The sequence below is a fragment of the Macrobrachium nipponense genome, chromosome 39 (assembly GCF_015104395.2).
Source record: "Macrobrachium nipponense isolate FS-2020 chromosome 39, ASM1510439v2, whole genome shotgun sequence".
NCBI lineage: Eukaryota > Metazoa > Arthropoda > Malacostraca > Decapoda > Palaemonidae > Macrobrachium > Macrobrachium nipponense.
Genome location: NC_061099.1, coordinates 3,951,257 through 3,972,649, shown reverse-complemented (window position 1 = coordinate 3,972,649; position 21,393 = coordinate 3,951,257). Strand labels below are relative to the sequence as shown.

Genomic DNA, 21,393 nt, shown 5'->3' with positions numbered 1-21,393 from the left:
AAACTTTTACAGAAATTTGAGATAACGTCAATTGTAACTGGGTATTTATGAATTTAGAATTGCCCTTATGTAACTTATTTGTCAATGGATTTTAGTGGGTGACAGTAGATATAAGTATTTCCTTGGGAAGTTGGTAGATAGTGCTTGGCATGCCTCATTATCCTTTAAATGTGGGGTAGGTTTTTTTGCCAGTGCCTGATGTAGGTGTGACAGTGAGTATTGGGAACTGTCTTAAACATTGGGATATTGGTCAAGTGGAGACATCAAATGAGGCAAATACGACATAGAGATATAACTGTAGTTTTTTGTCAGTACAGATGTCATGGTTTTGACCCCTACAAAGAATTTAATGTAGAAGGGACATTTATCAGTAATGAGGCACCTCATTATCCTCATTAGTAGTTATGTAGCTTGAAATTTGTATCATAAAGTCATATGTTGATTTTGGGTTTATGTTGAAATGGAGGTTTGATCATAGTCAACTGTTAATGAGTACTATTGAGAGAGAGATCTCAATTTTGAAATTTGTCTCTTAGGTTGAGGCAGAGCTAGTCTTTTTGCCAAAAGTCTTTTTTGATTGTGAGATGGTAACATCGTTGAAACCTGGTGTTTGCATAGGTGGCTCATTGAATCAAGTTGACTGTCAAAAGAAACCTTTTCTTGATTATTGTAAGATTGCAATATAAGAAGAGTGACTATGGCTTAGCATATCTATAATTGTAATCTTTGATAAGTTACTGTTGTTTGAGCTTATCCGGTGCTTCATATGTATGCATCACATTGCTCTAGTGTAGATAATTTATCAAAGCCAATATGAGACTCAAAATGTAGTTGTCATGATGCTACCCAAAGCTGCTATAGGATTAGATAATTATTTTCCCTATAGTATTGATTCATTTGGCACTGAATGCCACTGAAAATAGGGCAGTGTACTTATAATAGATGCTTTCGTTATTGTTCAATTTTCATCATGTCTCTTACCTGCCTATTCTGTCATTGAGTATTTTTCACCAAACAGGGAAGATGATCACTAGGTATCGCCGTTATCCTGACAGACATCAAAATGTCGGTCAGGTGTATAGTCACAACGCTCCCATCATGGACCTGGACATCTCTCCTTACAATGAATGTATCCTTTTATCAAAACATTTGATGCTTTTTTAATGTTTGTTATGCATTACTCAATGTCTATACTGTACTGTATATGTTCAATAATCTTCAAAATTACTTAACTCATCATTACAAAATCTCTCCATTCTTTTCTGTTTTTTGCTCTTATTTGAACCTCTACCAGGTTCAAGCCTTCTTCCATCCCTTGTTTATCAGTTTGTTACATCTTCCTACATGGCTGAACTTTCTCAGTCTGTTGTTTTCCAGCCTTCTTCATTTATAGCACAATCTTCCCACTGTAGTTTGTCATGAATTTTATTCTTCAATTACACCTTGCGAAAGTCATCAGTTTATCACATGGTGCAAGCCATCTGTTTTAAATAGTTTTCTAACATCTTTACACCACTCTTTATTCATGCCAATTAGTAGGGGGAAAGACTTCAGTATGTCTTGCATAACATACTTTAGATTAAACTAAATTTCTTTGCAGTGATCTTTTGCCCTCTGCCTAATACTTTTCATCAATTCTCTTTGGTCTCTTCCCACATAGCTGTTTAATTTCTTCGATTGTACCATTATCCAAGTTTTAGTTCTCTCTTAAGAATAAATCCTTCAGTATTCTGTAAATGTGGCTAATTTATAACTAATTATTATGAACCACTATTGAGCTCATCAGATTCTTTAAAAAAAAATAAGAAAAAAGAAAAAGTATCCGGACAGATAAAATCTGGCAGCAATTGAGACATAAAGGAGGACGAAACCAAGTAACACAAAACAGAGACCTTAAGACTAATTTATTATTATATATAGAATTTACAATTGCTTGAAATACAATATTTACATGAAAATATCAGTGTCAAAGCAAAAACATATCAAAGAATACCATCAATTATTTGATCTGAAGGTCATCAAATAAGACAAATAGCAAACAATCAGCTTAATCTTAAAAATAAAAAAAGATTGAGTCAGTACATCATTAACTAAAAATAAACATTCCTTGTAAGCCGGGGAAAAATAACTACTTTACATAAAGGATCAGTAACTGAAAAGCTCACAAAAATACCATTATAATTATTATAGTAACCTCAGTACAAGAAGTTAATAAGAGACAACATAAAAAGGTTACAATTATAGAAACAAATTAACAATAATGGACCATAAAAATCAAAAGCAGGGTTAACAAATTATGCCACAAAAACACAGTATCAATTTCCTGATTACTTTAAACATTAACAATAAAAACCTTAGGCACAAAACCCTCCACAGTAAATGCTGCAGGACACTCCACACCCAGGAAACCGTGGCAACTTGCAGAGATAACACCTGAGGATCTACTAAGAATACCTCCTGAAGACATTTACCCAGCCGAAGCTTTCAGGAGAACACAGATGAAGCTGCAAACACAGCGCAGATGAAGCTGCCCTTCAGGAGAACACAGACTAGGCTGCAACTCTGAAGCCGTGGTCCTCGACATAGCGCAGACGAAGCTGCTAACCCAGACAAAACTGGCTCTGTTGGACATCTTGATGCTCGCCTTAACCCTGCAGGTCCTGAGTCCTAAACCAAATACTAGCCATTACGGACTCCAACGTGACTGAACAAAACCCCCATGCTGCTTAAAACCACCTCAGGTCTCTGTACCTTACTGACTCAAGCAGTCAAACACTAGCTGTCAGACATTACTGTACCTCCTCCTCTTCCAGCAAACAAGAGGTGAGACCACCCTCACTGGGAAACAACCTGAAACAACCATTTTGATCGTCCAAGAAAAGAAAACAATAAATGAGGTGCTAAATTCCCTTACACCTCATCACCCTAAAGGAAAATACTGTAATTACTCTCTCCTCCAATGTCGACCGCAATCCTGCCAAACAATACGGAACTGATCCTAGAACAAGGTCTCCAATTGTTATGAACCACTATTGCGTTCGTCAGCTTCTTTAAAAAGCTCACAAAAATGCCATTATAATTATTATAGTAACCTAAGTACGAGCGGTTAGTTAATAAGAGACAACATAAAAAGGTTACAATTATAGAAAAAAATTGACAATGATGGACCATAAAAATCAAAAGCAGGGTTAACAAATTATGCCAGAAAAACACAGTATCAATTCAATTTCCTGATTGCTTTAAACATTAACAATAAAAACCTAGAGAAAACCTTAGGCACAAAACCCTCTACAGTAAATGCTGCAGGACACTCCACACCCAGGAAACCGTGGCAACTTGCAGAGATCTACTAAGAATACCTCCTGAAGACATTTACCCAGCCGAAGCTGTAAACACAATGCAGACGAAGCTGTCCTTCAGGAGAACACAGATGAAGCTGTCCTTCAGGAGAACACAGACAAAGCTGCAGTTCAGAAGCCGTGGTCCTCAACATAGTGCAGATGAAGCTGCTAACCCAGACAAAACTGGCTCAGCAGGACATCTTGATGCTCACATTTAACCCTGCAGGTCCTGAGTCCTGTACCAGATAGCCATTACGGACTCCAAATGTGACTGAAGAAAACCCCCATGCTGCTTAAAACCTTCTCAGGTCTCCATACCTTACTGACTCAAGCAGTTAAACACAGGCTGTTGGACGTTACCATACCTCCACCTCTTCTTCCAACAAATGAGGTGAGACGACCCTCACAGGGAAACAACTGTTTCGATTGTCCGAGAAAAGAAAACAATAAACGAGGTGCTGGATACCCTTACACTAATATAGTAAATAAAAATCACTTATATCTCCCAGAAATGTCTTGTGACATCTCATTAACTCACAATCAACTATTATTCAAATTAGCTTCCCTCTACTCCATTATTTATTTTTAGAATAATACAATACAGTGTATTTATATGATAATGATATACAGTAATTTTATAAATTTATTGTTTTCAGAATTCCTAATAAACATTTTGTGGCTTCTTCCTTAACTCTCGTAACAGATTTGGTTTCTGCGGGACACGACCACTCTATTGGCCTTCTGCGTCTGGGTTCCCCAAGCCATGGCTGGACTCAGTACTGTGAGTTTACATAGATATTTCTTATTCAGCACTGCCAATATCATTCATGTTTTGTCATTTCTCCAGGTTTCTGTTGTTGCGGGAGTTCCAGAGTAATTGTTTTATTATGACCTAACTTGGAAAGATTTATCATATTTTTAAGTTATATCGTAAGGGATACATTTGTTAGTGTACGAAGACATGTGATGGAAGTGGTTTCCATTCCAGGTGTTGTATATAACATAACTAGTGCAATAATAATAAATTTTGAGACACTCAATTTTGGTGTACGTAGTACGTAGTGACAAAGTGAAATGATTGTATCGTAGATTTGAAGAATGTTTATGGTTTTATTTAGAGTTCACAGAATATACAGTAGATGATGCTGAAGGACTTGGACATGTTTATTTGTATTTATTTTTATATGAAAAGGCATGGTGGTAAGTTGTGTTTTATGAAAACATATTTCATTTTGAATAGTACGTAGTTACTTCAGGCGGTCTTTTTGCCATGAGAAATCTTTCCCTTTCCTGCCTTTGTAGCTTCCTCTTGCTCGTTGTCACGAACTTTTTATGCAACCTAGGAATGAGAATTTTTCCCAATGTCATATATAAACCATTTATTTTACATGTTTTATCTGTTACTGGTGGATGAAATAGACCATACCTGATTAGGAAAAGGATCAGCAGGCTGTCATTTGGACGGTACAGGATAAGGGTGAGCTCTCCCCTCCATGCATCAACCCTCCTCCCCCTAACAAAGAATTAGAAAAAAAAACTGCCATCTCTGTTTTTATAGTAAGTCATCATTCTTTGGGTAATCTACCAATGATGCAGGTGTCGTAACATGGGCATTACTTATAATTCATAAAACCTGTAAATGTGGTTGTTGAACGTTTTCTGTAAAAGTACATAACTAAGAGGCACAGTCATTACTAATAATAATGTGATGTACACAATCAGTTTAAAAATTTCTATTATGCAAGATGAATGATTGTTTTTCTGTAGTGACGTGCAAGAGAAGCTCTAATCACAGATTCAATTGTAAATGCAATACAGATTTTAAATTCATAAATAGAGGATTGTAAATCCATTCTCTCTTTCTCTCAAAAGTTTCATTTATTTAAATGTAAATTTAGCTTGGTTTTTCTTAGAGTTTCAGTGAGCCTTTCAGTTGCAATGACATAACAGTCTTTGATAAGGATAGGTTATGTCACCGTTGCACCTAAGTCATTGTTACTTAACAGTGTGGTTTAGGTACAATACAGTACAATATTAGTAGTAATATAAATAGTAAGGATGCTTTTTTTATTTATATTTTGTATACATTATCTATCATGATACCGTATGTTGATAAGCTTGGTGCCCGAGTTTTCAGACCACAAATTTTTGTATTTTAATATTTTTCAGCTATGTGTTTTCAGAAATTCTATTTTAAGTCAAGGGCCAAAGGTATATCTGTGAATAAGTTTTGTTTTATTTTCCCTGGATATGAACTTCAAAGCCTTGATGTTACTTCAGGGGTCATGCTGTGTCAGTGTTGCATCCTTTTGCCTTTCATTAGTGTGAAAATATAAGATCCGCAATGTATTGTTATTTATATTTGTTTTGTTGACATCTGTATGCATTACTTACTAACTTTTTGAGGAAATTGAGATCCACATTCATTGCTTTCCAACTTCATGAAGTTTTCTTTCATAGGCCACTTCTTTTAGCATTTTTGCCCTTTTAATGGAAGGGGAGTTCATTGCCAAGCGTCACCATGTATGAATAGTGTGTGGTCTCGAGAGCTTCATCTCGGCTACAGATCCCTCGTTTCAGTTGTGTCTAACTCTCAAGATTGTAAGTTTTAGGCACACTTGTCACTGAGTAATGCAAGCCTTTTTTTGCAGACGCAGACACTAACCCTTTCCAGATCTGGTTTAACTTTCTAACGTAGTTACAGAAAATGCCAGTCCTCTCTCTCTCTCTCTCTCTCTCTCTTTTTTCACTTAGTTATTTTGCCCAGTGTGAAATGATTGGTTGGTGTCTGCCATACTGATGTTTCAATAACAGTCATCTTTAAGAGATGCAGAATTCCACCTAGTCCAGCTAATGTACTTATGATAGAGATGGAATTGTATGTGGTGTGTTGGAATGCAGTTAATATTTCAAAAGATATCTTGATTATTACGTTAGGTTATAACAAATAAGGCAGTTGCTTTTGTCATTTTTATACTACTTCAACCTCAATTTTTATAAACCTCTAAAACCCTACGGGTAGTTTTTTCATCTGGCTTGAGACTACTTTCCCCACCAGTGGCAGATGAAACAGGCACAGATTGCAGCTTTATATTGTTAAGAGACAAAACTTTTGCTGTCGTGTGCTTTTATCTGTAGTTCCAGCATTTCATATTTATCAGAATTTACCAGCATTGTTAATCTCTAAAACAAGTCATTCATTTCTTCCATGTCATCATCAGTTACCTGAGTTATTCATTATCTTTATCATTCAGTATTTACTCTTTTGTCATAGTAAATAGGTATATTTTTTCTCTTAACGAAATTTGGTTTTGTCCACTTCTGGAATCATTTTATGCGAATTGATCTCAAAGAAAAACAGGATTTTGCCGTGAGAAGAGTAGCAAAGCCATATGAAATTTTTAGAGAACTTGCGATTGTGTGTAGTCCTAATTTTAGTTATAAGAAGTAGGCAGTCCCCGGGTTACGACGGGGGTTCCGTTCTTGAGACGCATCGTAAGCCAGAACATCGTCAAAAATTCTAAGAAAACCTTACTTTTAATGTTTTGGGTGCATTGAAAACTATGTAAACTGCATTCTTATGGCATTTTTCATCAAAAAAACTTCAAATATCGATTATTTTGCATTTTTGGTGTCATATTTCATCTGCCAGATGAGCGTTGTAGGTGTCGTAACCCTGGAACATGCGTCGTAACCCGGGAAATAATGTCTGATGAATATAATTGAAAAGCGTCGTAACCTCGGAACGTCGTAAGCCGAGACCGTCGTAACCCGGGGACTGCCTTACTTGTTTCTGTTTAGATTATGTTAAGGGGTTAAAGGTCCATGGGGAATGTATTTATATAATTTTGCAGTGGGATGTTGAAGCACCTATTCAGCTCCATAGTTATTCAGAGCTAGAAACATCTCAGAATTATTTATTTTAAGAAGAACCCATTTGTCAATAGATACATTCATATTTATGAAAGCCTGACTGCGCTTGATCCACCATAAGGAATGGAAGCACCAGCTATAATGCAAAGAAGTAAAACCTCGGTTTGTTTGCAAATAGTATGTTAAAGTATCTTATATAATCTGGTTAATCTTAAAAGTTACAGATTCATCACAGCCTTCCTTGAAGGAGTACGTTTTATCACTTTTCTTGATAAGATTGCATCATTATATACTATTTTGTCGTAATGTACGCTGCAGGTCATTTTCTTAAGTGAGTGAATATAAGTTAGATTTTATAGAAGTTTTATTGGAGGATAGGCTTGTTTTTTTGTGTGTACCCTTATCTCAGTTCTTTGCTCTTTTCGCATTGAAATTAAGTTCCACTTGCTTTTAGATTAATAAGCCGGTGAAGCTAACAGGGTTCATTATCCATAATTTCAATCTGAGCACTTTTTAAGTACTGAGCATTGTATTGTCCTTTCACTTGTTTAATGGTTGATTATGCATTTTATCATCATTTGGTGGATGCTGTGTACAATTGCTTCACAATGTAACCTAGTTTATGCAATACCTAAGACCATATCCTTCAGGCCAGCACCATTAGAGCTGATAATCATAAGTCATTGGCCTTAAACTATTTAGTAATAATAAAAATAAAAATGCCTTTATGCGAATATTCCCCATCACAATGACAGAAAGATTTGGCAGTTGACAAGGAGGCCGAATTCACTAAAGCATTTTGAAACCCATGGGATCTTATAGGAATTTAGTTGTGCATTGTATATAAGATACTGTGTATGTTTTAAGTAAGAGTGAAGTCTTTAGTTGTTATAAAAAAACTGAAAGGACAAGTATAAAGTAATGATCATGTAAATAACAGATACTTCAGCATTCTTCCACATATTTGTTTAATTGAGTAAAAAACCCTTCTTGTTTGTTTTTAAATATGATAACCAAACTTTTGAGGGTAAAAATTTAACTCTAGCTGGTGTACCATTCAGAGTTAAAAGCATGGATTTTTTTTTCAGTAGTGTAGGATGCCCACCTCGTGTTGTAAGCTTTATTGTTTTAATGTGTTGAGTTTCAGTTTTTATTTTCTAATTTTGCAGTGATGCCAGGGAGTACAGATGGTGAAGGGTTTTTATAATGTTTAAAATCCATGATGTAACATTCATGAAGTTTCAGTTATACATAGGTATGTTTGTGTATGTGTGCTTTTTCAGTCACCTGTTCAGAAAGGAAGGAATGATTTGGTAGAGGACCATTTTGTCCAGTGAATGATGATCTCCACATTGATTGGTGTCTCTTGACTACTTCTCTTCCCCGGTTTCGAGAATTGAGTGTAATTTTGTTTTTCTAGTGTTATTATGATTAACAAACCATGGTTCAATCTCCATGTGTAGCCTTGTAACTCACAATGAGGTTGCTGTAAATTTACAATAATCATGGCATTTATTTTCTTCATGTCATTGAATGAATGATTAACAGTAGGTTTTGAAAAAGGTATAGTATATACAGTAAATGCTGTTTCATGGTTTTGTCTGTTTGCATATTTCCTTTAGCACATGTTCCTTACTGAAATATGTAGTGAACCCAAGTACATGCTGAATTTTTATTGTTGTTGAGCTTAACAAAACAAGTTTGAATTGAAAAGCAAGACTTTATATGTATTCAAGATTCAGAAATGAGATTTTGATAGAATTTTTTATGTTGTATTTACACCCGGGACATCAAAACCTTGTAATCAGTTTTTGTTTATTGAGGTGGAACATTAAAGTAATTACAGGTACTAATTTTTTCTTAACTGAATAAGAATTAGTGCCTCCTGAAAACATTATTGTTCGATAAACTCAAGAATAAATTCGTTTAGATGGATTTTGCTTTGTGTTCAGCAAGAAACTGTAGCAGTTTGTGATAATCAGTTTTTCCACATATTTTTCTGCATTCGTCAATATTTAAGTACTGACAACTGTAGCACAATAATATTGTTATTTTACTGGTTGATGAATTTTCATTGATAAAGTGAGCTTAGTGTTTTTTTCAATATTGAATGTAGGAAGTTTAATGAAATGCATTTGAGGCTAGGGTGAAGTATTTTGTTTATTTTCTTTTATTTTACCCGAAGGAAAGGACTTACAAAATTATGTGTTGTAATCCTGCTCATTGTAACCACTCACAGTGGCGACTGTATTTGCTCCCTTGCACTGGATTAGTTCATTTTGGAGTACATTGCACTTTTATTTATATAATCGTGTATTTCTTTCATATGTATTGTAATGCATGCAGTTTCTAAAGGGAATTTTTGAAACATTTCAGTTTAGTATCTTAAATGGTTGAAACACATGTGTACTTTTCAATTCTTTTGATAGGAACTGACCTTTTCGGTCCAAAAACAAGCTAGATACATTGTGCTGGACTCTTAATATGCTAAACCATGGCTGTATAAGTGACATGTAACTTGGAAAGCTCTTAATAGTAAATATTGTTACTTTGTATGCAAGGGAAGCATTTTAGTTTGCACTTTTAGTTTCATGGGAATATGACTATTATAAGATTTACACCATGATTTAGGAAGTTAGAGCAGTGATATATCAAAAAAGATCTTTTTAATTCAAGATGTAATTTCTCCAGTCAAGACTTGCCTCTCAACTTTTTCATTTTTGACTATAAGAACACCTCTGTTGATGTACAGATTAATTTGACACCAGTCCTTTGTGTTTTATGGAAGAAGACTTAAATGTTTTACCTTAAATGGACATTGAAAGTTGAAGGCTTACAAGCTTTTTCAAATGGAAAAAAGATCTGCATTCTGAGTTACTTTATATCCTTTCTGAATTCCTAAGTCATTAGTGGTAATAGAGAGACAAAGTATTGGGTAGTTCTCAGATACTAAGAAAAAATGGTTAAAATTTATTTGCCTTGGTTTGGAAATGTAAGCAGACTTCTCTTTGCTGCAGTATTTGTTTGTGATATACATTTATATTTTTGAAACACATGCTTGCAAAGTATTGTAGTGGCTGGTTTTGTAGAATAAGTGGTATGATAATTGTATTTAACCAAGTTTTAAAACATAATTAAGTCATCGTCTCATTGCAACTTTCATAATTACTGTATGTTAATACTATAAAACAGCAGGATCTGTAAATACAGAATATGAATATTCTTGTATTTTATGCAGATAACTGAATTCCAAGGACTCCTTAGAGGAAATGGTTTCAGTGCATTATGTTTTAATTTGCATTTTACTAAAATATGGCTTGTTTTATATTTTATATATAAAGACTTGCTAAAGCCAAGTTCCAGCGTAATATATGAAAGCACAAGAAACAGAAAAATAAATTGAAGGCCTTGAAGATCAAGAAGAAAGGACATTTTTACTACCATTTCATTGTGTTCAATACTTTCTGTTTAAATAAGAAGATAATCATGTTGGGTAAGGGGTGAAACACTGAAAACTTTACAGAGACTAAAAGGAGAAACAGTGAGTTGCAATGATATTTTGAAATACATTATTGGACTTTCCCAGCAAGTTTTTTTTTTAAAGACCAGGGTACCCACACTGGTACTGACTTGTATTTATATCTAAGAAACCTGGATGATCCCTCATGTACTTGTTATAAATGAATTAAGAAACGGTAATGTTGAAGACCCTGAAACAAAATTTAGCACAAAACCTTGTTACTTTGGGGAGATTTAAATGATGGCCATTATAGATTAAACATCTGATTATACAGTATACTACGTACTTTTGTGAAGAATTGTATTGTTTCTCTCTCCCTCTATGTCTTTTAATGAGCATGTTCATTCAATGTACATAGGACCATTCATTAGTCAAATAATCCTATTTCTTTCACAAGTGGTATTGATTAATGTTAATGACTAGCTTGAAACTTAGCTATCTTCTTATCTGAAGTTTTAACAGTTGCTATACAGACAGTGGTACGCTCTGTTGTAATTAAATGGTGAAGTGTCGAGTCAAACACTATTATGAAATACTGTGGACCAGTGTCCATGTCCATATGTATATCCATATGTATACACTTTAAGCAATTTTGTATGAGTGTCGATGTTACAAACCATTTGATTTGTTTTGAATGTTGCTTGTATGAATTCATAATAGCTTGCTGAATGATGGATTTTAACCATGCATGTTTGAGAAGCAGAAATTGTGGAGTGTCTTGAGCCAAAGAATGTTAACTGAAGCTGTGGATCTTCAGTTTTTTACGCATTGATACTGTACTGGTGCCTTCACTGATGTGTTCCGTTTCTTGACCCGAGTGCTTTTATAAATGGGAAACTAGATTTGACATGCCATAAAAATGATTAAACTACAATGAGGAGAGGAGAGTGCTGTGGAAATCACATATTTGGAAAATTCTGCTCCAGATTTCGTCTCGGGATGTGTTGCCGCTATAGTTGTATTTTGTAATAGACTTTCAGTTATGAAATTGTGTAATCTACTTAATATGCAGGATTTGTCAAGTTGGGGATTTAATTCTGTTTGCAGTAGTAAATTTCATGAAACGTCATAAGGAAGGGGTTTTGCATTATATTTTTTCTTAAGAGCTTAGGGCAGTGGGGACTTATCAGACAGACTGCTTTTCAAGGGATATTATTTGTCCTCAGTCATTTCATCAGAAAACCGGTGTCGTAAATATTAGATTGTTTTATAAAAATGAACTTCCTTTACAGATGTGATTATTTTATTACAGATATTTTTTTTTTTTTTTTTTTTTTTTTTACTGTTAGGCTATATTTTCCATTGAGTGTGATCAGTATCACACTTCATTATGATGTACGTATGATATATATTTTAAATATCCATTTCTAGTGGTCTCTTTTGATTTCCTTTGGTTAATAATTGATGTATGTGGAGAAGAATCTGATTATAAGCCGAGGGTTTAGACATAGTATACAGTTAGACCATTCTTTTGTTGATAAGACAGGTTCATTTGACAGTTATATTTCTAAATGGAAGTTAGGCATCTGATGATTAAAGAGTTAGTATATTTAATCCATATTTATAGACGTTTTAGTTATAGAACAGTAGTAGAACCTTGTCCCTAGATGATGACATTAATGAATTTCATGATAGAATAAATTGCACATATGTCAAGGGACTGTAGTGTATATGCAGAGATCTTGTTACCAGTTTTGTTTGTTCTTGTAATAAAGTTAATGTTTTAGTGACATTTCATTTATGGTGATTTAAATTCAATTCGTAGTATTAGTTGACAACTTTTGAAATCTCTGATCAGCATTACACAAAAAGCCATTTATGCCTTAAATGAAAGATTTCCCTTTCATCTTTTTTTGTTTTTGTTTTATTGCAGTGTTTGACTGTGACCTTTATAGTTTCCATAGAGCATTTTGCACCTCAGTCCACTGTGTTTTTTAACATTTCTAAGCCCATTTTGTTGATGCATGATTTTGATGAATATATCATCTCATTGTATGTATATATTCAAGACAAATCAAATATACACCATGGAAATAAAGTGCAGCAATAAACAGCTAAAAAAAGGAGCAAGGAAAGAAAGTACTATGAATATTTTGGTTCATAGTAGTCTTGCCTTTCGGTGATTAAAGTATTGCATTTTTATGTAGTGCAAATTTGACTTTGAATGGTTGTAAAAAGTGAACTATTCATGAGCTAACATTGGAGGTAAAATTGGTGACTAATCTCAGTTGGAATGAGTCAGCCACTGTTTCTCTCCTTCCCATTTTGCAGCTGAATGTCTAGTAGATACCTGTAAAACATTATACAGTGCCACACTTTGTATCATAATGAATTTTTGTATAACATCATATTTTGTGTCTTGGGTATTGATGCCCATACTTAATTTATTATAGGTGATCTCATACTGAATTATCTGCTTTGGCCAACCATATAAGAGCCAAGATTTTTAAATCAGTAGTCTGATTAAACTTCTTTTTTTTTTCCCAGTTGAATTGTCAGATTTTAGGGTTTAATTTTGTAGTCTGCCTTTCCCGGTGAAGGAGCTTAGAGGAATTTACATTTTGAGCTTCCTTGTTCTTGGTAACAAGTTATATTTCGATACAGTTCATTGTTATTTTATTGATTAATATATTTGTTAGAGGTTTCTCTTCTGGAGTTGAATTTTGCATGTAATATTATGACTGGCTACCTACTTGCCTTGACTCTCCCACAGTGTATTTATATCATTTTAAATTCCCGAAGCTAGTAAAGTTTGATGTTATTTTGACGATTTACGAAATGAATAAATTACCACAGCAATGGCAGATGTCTTTGACATCAACGAACAAAATTTGTTTTGCACAGCCTTAAAATTAACTCCCATCATGAGTGAAGTTACCAGAATGATTATGTCATCAGATGGAGCTTTTCTCAAGCTCTGAATATGTTTCATATTAAGTAGCAAAATTGTTCTCTGTAGCTTCAGAAAGAGTTTTTGTATTTGCATTTAGGTTAGTTTGTATTGATAATAAAAGACAGAACTGATGCATTTGTTTCTTTTAATTTTCCTGTCACCTTTTTAAAATGTTAATCTGTTGTCTTTTAATAAGTGCATTCATTTATTATAAGGTATCGTGTTCATAACTGCTAAGAGTGTTTCATCACATCAGTTATATGATACCTACATTCATGCATTCCAATGAACCCAGACACACAATTATGTTTGTACTGCTGTCAGTAGTTCTTCCCAAATTTTCTTGTAGGAAATTAGTGCTTTTATTGCACCACATGATGCACTGTAGTCATTACGAAAGGATGGTTACATCGTCTTTTTGACCCATAGCTGCAGCCACCTTATAGCCTTTTATTCTGCCTCCATATCCACTTCCTTTCTTTCGCATTGCTTCCAACCTCCTTATTACTTCTTGGTGGAACTCAGGGGTGTTTTTCCCACCTAAATTTCGATACTTGTGCTTCATATCCTTACTTTGTTTGATCTTTTATCAATGCCCAATCACTCCAAAAGTTCCCCAGCTTATAGTTTTGCAGTAATCTGAACTGTTCCAATTATTACTATTAATTTTCTTTTAATTTTCATTTCTCAGTCACATTTCTTGATTACTTTTTTTCGTTTATGAAATATAAGGCGTCAAGTTATATTTTTCTTGTGTTGTTCAAAATTTGGTTTATCACTTAAACTAGCTCTCTCTCTCTCTCTCTCTCTCTCTCTCTCTCTCTCTCTCTCTCTCTCTCTCTCTCTCTCCCGTGCTGCAGCTGCTCTCTTTTTGACCACTTGGACATCCATCACAGGAGTGGTCTCAACTTCCCTCGGTATTCCCAAGGTAGAGTTAATTTGATATTAAAAGATATTTTTGAGTTAATATTTGTGATTATAGAGCATTCATGTGTGCATTTAAGTGACAGTTATCTACCTTTTACTGCTAATATTTGTTTTGAGTTGCCTATTTTTTTACTACACTAGTTACCGTAGACATTATGTATAGTTATTATCAATTCCGTTATCTATTGTTTCTTTTATATTAATATCCTTTAGTTATCTAACGCGTCCTTGACTCCCAGGATACCTCCGACCAACCTAGAAGTCGCAGAACCACACACTTGCACGTCGGGTCTAGAAGAATTTAGGTTTCGTGACATCGGTCTAGAAGTATTATCAGATGTTATGAATGTCAATAAAGTGAAAAGCTATTAATTTATAAATCCGGCAGTAAGGCTATGGTAAGTGCTTATGTCCGTTTATGGTAGTTTCATATAAATTTTAAGTTTAGTGAAGCAATACAAAAGCTATACAGTGTATGTAAGTACGTTGGTCTTTACTTCTCGTCGCATACTTGTAAGTTCCTTAGTAAGAGCACCAACGAGAATAAAAAAAAATAAAAAGAATAAAAAGTATCAAATATATGAATTAAAGATTCAAATATTAGGAAAAAATTTAAAAAGGATGACTTAATGGACTCTCGGGGAAAAAGGGAGTAAGGAAGGGCCTGCCGGGATAGGACAAAGGGCTTCGGCAAAGGGGAGTAAGGGAGCCTGGTTTAAATGGAAGCTAAGTCTCGGAGGACCAGTGAGTTTCGGCCCGGTCGAGAGCTAAAGAGAGAGAGAGATATGAGGAAAGGAAGGAGATGGGTCCCGTGACAAATGGTCGAAAGTTCGTAGATCTATCACGCGATTTTCATCGCTGCGGCCCCAAGCTGATCGAGGACTGTCGCTCTTATAATAGTTATTCTTGAGTGGGAAGAGATTATTCAATATGTCCGTCCGAAAATGGAAGGAGGTTTTACGGGACTATTCTTCCTCTTTGCGTTGAGATTTATTAATGTGATTAATGTTCTTTTTTTTTTTATTTTGTTGCTGTTGCTCAGGTCGTTTCGTTTGTTGTTTTATGTCTTCACTAGTGTAGTTTTACTGAATCTTGTAATTGCAGAGAGGTGTTTTGATCTGTTTTTTTTTTTTTGTTTTTTTTTTTGTTGGGCGTAGGAGCCAAAGTGAGATGGCGTGTAGTGTAAGGAAAATGCAGCTAAATGCTTCTTGTAGTTTCCCGATGAACTTTGGTGACTCAAAAAAAAAAAAATTTTCCCTGCAGGGAAATCATGTCTACCGCAGCCTATAGTACAGTAAGTTCCAAAACTGAAGCGACAAATTTCAGATAATTTCGTTCGTAATTCACTAACTGGCAAACTACAACTTCAGGTAGCTGAAAAATAATATATTTTTTCTACAGTGACAGCTCTATCAAGCAAAATAAAGCTAACATATGATGCACAAATATCAATCTATGATATTTATAACAAAATTCCATAAAAAAGAAAAAAAAAAATTAAACGGTAATAGTAATTATTTTAAAAAAAAAAAAGTATAGCAATTACTTCAAGCTATAGAAACGAAACAATTTGAAATTCTCGTTCAACACAGGATCACCAACATTACCAATGTATATTTCGAGCAATGTGGATGTAAATATTCAATATTATAGTATATTATCAATTATTTTAGCGAAGATGCATAAAACCATGCAAGTATCAATAGAATGTGAAGGGAAAATCTCCCCACGACATTAAACATAATCAACCATGAATGCACCTAGATTCAATGAAGTTGGGGGTGGTTGGTAGTTCTGATTCTAGCTTCTAGACCGACATAAAACACCATCTTCGAGAAAGGCTCTAACCTCTGCTGCTACCTTCAGGTGACTAGGGCCTAGGCCTAGTTCCGGGCATTGCAAGGCTTACAATGCAGGGCCACTGTCTGTTATTTAGGCAAAGATAGAACCTTCAGGACTGACACCAGGACCTGTCCTTGCACCTGGGAAACAGACTCGCTATATAAAAAATAAGAAAGTCGGTCGCAAGCAACCAGAACAACCGTAAAATCACCATCTGGTTAAGTAGGGAGAACGACAGACCCCAACCACCCTTCCCTCTCTACCTCTACCTCTACCCACAATGCTAACTCCACCTTTTTCACTTCAACCTTTTACCTCAAATCTTCGAATCATATCCCAACCGTGAAATTTAAGACTGAATTTGCGTAAGTGGGCGTTTCATAAGGGAGTGATATCACCCAAATTCATATTTCCACTGTCAACCAGTAATCAGTTCGATCCAGTCAAGTATTATTGCATGACAGAAATTTATGAGTTTTTTGGGGATATATATATATAATATATATATATATATATATATATATATATATATATATATATATAAAGAAGCACCCGAGCATGACCAATAGGCCTAGTACTCGATTCTTAAAGCAGACCTCTGGTTATTCCTGATAGATAAAAGCGTCCTGAGAGAGAGAGAGAGAGAGAGAGCATAACAGGGTATACTCGAATTAAAATAATGCTCGCCAAGCATATTCACACTCCGGATCGTATGGACAAGAAGTCTCACTTATGCAATGACAAAAAATAAAAAGGTGGAAACCTACGAAAATACTTGTTTGGTGCGACCCTGAACGCAATTCTGCATGCAAAAATTTGACAATCGAGAAATTCCATGAAATTATTAACTAACAAGCTGGAAAATATGTTTCCTTGATTCTTGAAATAGGCCTAACCATGTAACCAACGCTAAACGCACACATAACTTGGATTTCGTTTTTTTTTTTTTTTTTTTTTTTTTTTTTTTACACCAACTTGTGTCTTATTTATATTTCATTTAATCATATACTAAACTTCTCTGTGCTTTATCAAAAGAAATCATAACTTTCGATATAATGCTATAAAAGTAGAAAGTTAATTTACAAATATTAGGCCAATGCTTATGCACACGGTTCCTGCTGCCACTCCATGGTGAACACTTAATATCACACTTTGGAAGCCGCAGATGTCTCTTTGAGGAAATTCTTTTTTTTCTATTAATAAATAATTACTGAACTAACATAGATCATTCACTGGGGAAATACTTTGTGCGCTTATACAGTTAATCACTGATACGTATTATCAGATAAATAGGATGACAATAATTGGAATAAAATACACTAACTGGCAATCCCACGAGTTTCTATAAAAAAAAAGTACGATTAATTCTGAGATTTGTCGCTTCACTTCTGGAACTTACTGTACATACTTCCTGTGTCTCATGACTTAATGTGCGGTGCAGTAGTAGTAGTAGTAGTTCCGTAAAGCCTCGAGTTCTTATTGAGTCTAGGTGACATGGCGTTTTATTGATCACATGTAGTACTTTACATTGATCACATGTAGTACTTTACATTGATCACATGTAGTACTGCCAGTCTTTCCCTTTTTCTTTCATAGGACAACTGAAAGTTGCCCCACTGCAAAGTTGGATATTGATGTTCCAAGGTATTAACAACTTGTGGTACTTCCTCAAAATGCCTAGGTGCTTTTGTTTTTATGTATATAAATAATTTCTCAGTTGCTGTGACTATACTCCATTTTTTTTCGTCTGTCCATCCGCCTGTGGTGTTTATGTATGGTAACACTGCGTCCCGGGCTTTAGATAGTTACGCTATGTGTCAGTTTTGGGTGAATAAAAGGATATCTGGGTGTACGTTTGCAACTGAAAAGTGTTTTAATAATTTACTGTATGCAAATTACACCGTTAATATTCGAAATAGGATATTATACTCGTTGAATGTAAGCTGAATGTAACTATCTAAAGCCCGAGACGCAGTGTTACCATACAAAAACACCACAGGCGGATGGACAGATGGAAAAAAACAGAGTATAGGTAAGGTTGTAGCCATTCTTGTGGTTGGTATCCTAGTACCACAAACATTTATTTTCTTAATCATTTTAATTTCCAAGCAACGAATGTCATAAGTTAGATTTTTACTGTAGTGTTTGATGCGTGTGCGTGCACATATGCCATTTGTTACTATATAACTACACCTGTCACTGTGCTTCTTGGAATTATATGTAGCTCATCGCGTGCAGTTAAAAGATCCTTGACAGACCAAGAGCGTAACTTATTCAAGAACTAGACGGCGACAACAACATGGCATTCTGACGGTCAAGATGGATGAAAATAACATGGCTAGGTCTAGTGGTGAAACTAATGTGGATTGTGCGTTAGAGAAGTGATTTTGAATTATATTAATTCCGAGGTAGAGCGAATTGGATGTTACAAGGCATTTGTAGCTTAATGCATGTATATGAACCTCGGTGATGTGATAAAATTCATATATTACGTATATATATATATATATATATATATATATATATATATATATATATGTATATATATACTACCTATATATATGTATATATATATATATATATTATATATATATATGGATGAGAGAGAGAGAGAGAGAGAGAGAGAGAGAGATAGTATGAATTAAGATATATACCTTAAGGGCAGTAGTGAAACTTGCTACAGCAGTTTACGCATAACTCTACGGCAATGCACACACACACACACACACACAGAGTTTTTCAAGGATCACGAAAGGCCAAGGAAGAAGATGAGGAGGATAAGGAAAGAAAAAGAAGAATGCATTTTTACGCCAGAAGTATGAGGACAGAAATATGGAGACAAGCCAAAGGAAGATTTTGCCAGTTTTCGACCAATTCCTCAGCCAGCAACAACGTTTCCTCCTGACATGCGAGAGCAGTTCAGGATTTCCTCCATCCTCCTACAGGGATCCTTAGCTCTCTCTCCTCTCTCTCTCTCGTCTTCTCTCTCGTCTCTCTCCTCTCTCTCAGATGAGAAGATGAATGATTCTCAACAAGGATTATAAAAACTCTGCTTCGTCTTGGTTTATTGGTAAAATATTTTTTTTCTTCACAGAGAAAATCGGTTTCGTTACCGAGAGTGGTGTGATTAAAAAAATAAATAAATAGGTACTTGTTTTCTTGTTTATGGACTTTTGTATGTAAATTATATCGATGCATCATAAATGTGTATTACATATACACATTTATTGACAGAGGGAGAGAGAGAATGTGTTTAACCCTCAGGTCTGCATAGAATGAAGGACAATATATATATATATATATATATATATATATATATATATATATATATATATATATATATAAAAGCCTCAGTACCGTGGTCGGTATGGTGTTGGCGTTCCACCTCGTTGCCGCGAGTTCGATTCTCGGCCATTCCATTGAGTAGTGAGAGATGTGTATTTCTGGTGATAGAAGTTCACTCTCGATGAGGTTCGGAAATCACGTAAAGGCGTTGGTCCCGTTGCTGAATAACCACTGGTTCCATGCAACGTAAAAACACCATACAAACAAACAATATATTTCAAGTCTTCAGACTTACCGATCGAGCGAGAGAAGAGAAAAGAAGAGAGAGAGAGAGAATATACGTGTATATATTTAGCTGTGGTGTCTGCATAGAAAGGACAATATATTTAGTCTCCAGAGTTACCAATCGATCGAGCGAGCGAGCGAGAGAGAGAGAGAGAGAATATGTTTATTCCTCAGGTATGCATGGAAAGAAGGGCAATATATTTAGTCTTCAGAGTTACCGATCGAGCGCGAAAAAGAAAAGAAAAGAGAGAGAGAGAGAAGAGTCCCCCGCAGGAGGATGGAGGAAATCCTGAACTGCTCTCGCAACGTCGGGAGGAAACGTTGTTGCTCTCTGATTAATTGGTCGAAAACTGGCAAAAGGTTCCTTTGGCTTATCGCCATATTTGTCTCCATACTTCTGCCGTAAAAATGCATTCTTATTCTTCTTCTTCTTTCTCCTTTGCCTTTTCGCGATGTTGGAGAATATTTTTCCTAATTATTCTTGTGGCGTTGCCATGAGTGTATATTAAGTAAGGTAGGTTAGTGCTTTGCGTATATAATTGTATACTATGTGTATTTGTTGTGTACAATGCATATCTTAATTTGTGCTTATGTATGTATGTAAGTATTTTTTATATATAGATATATATATATATGATATATATATATATATATATATATATATATATACGTAATGCTTATACGCTTATGTGTATGAATTTCCGTGCATTTGTTTATATACATCCCTGGAGATACATCGAGTATCTTTACTATTTGGAAAAGCAAGAATTATTATTATTATTATTATTATTATTATTCTTATTATTATTATTGTTATTATTATTATTAATTATTATTGATTATTATTATTATTAAACTTCGAACTCGTCTGAACCTTCGAAGTGGATAAAAGCTTTTCACCTAATTATTCGAAGCGCCTCATCTCATTAACCCAGGAATTGCTAATTGAGGATAAGCTTCCAATCTCTTAATGCACACGAATGCATTCTTCTCTCTGATACATGATGATGGTGTTATTATTACTTATTGTTATTATTATTATTATTATTATTATTATTAGTTTACCATATGTTGCTACTGCCGTTTCTCGTGTTTAATGAATTGTTTATTCCAACTTTTTTTTTGTACTTTTTTCCTTCAAGTGTTTTTTCAATACTATTTGCCATGCAAGTTTTAAATTGTGAATTATTATTATTATTATTATTATTATTATTATTATTATTATTATTATTATTATTATTATTATTATTATTATTATTATTATTATTCAAAGAAACCTCATAATCACATGAGTTAATAAAATAAAATGGAAAAGTAAATCCACAATAATATGTCTGATCTTGATATTTAAAATACAAAGCAGAAAGCTTTCGAAGACCTGCACGTTCCTCCGTGCAGGAACTTCGAAAGCTTTCTGCTTTGTATTT

At 34.6% G+C, this 21,393-nt stretch overlaps 1 protein-coding gene across 4 annotated transcripts in view; it reads left to right on the top strand.

Moving 5' to 3' along the window:
- LOC135210049 (uncharacterized) overlaps positions 1-13,758 on the top strand; it is a 73,385-nt gene extending 59,627 nt beyond the window's left edge. For all 4 annotated transcript variants that reach the window (XM_064242840.1, XM_064242841.1, XM_064242838.1 and 1 more), the window contains 2 exons: positions 1,019-1,129; positions 4,045-13,758. In XM_064242840.1, the coding sequence (XP_064098910.1) occupies positions 1,019-1,129; positions 4,045-4,136 (203 nt within the window). In that variant the 3' untranslated portion in view covers positions 4,137-13,758. The remainder of the gene's footprint in view (positions 1-1,018; positions 1,130-4,044) is intronic.
- Positions 13,759-21,393: the final 7,635 nt, after the last annotated feature.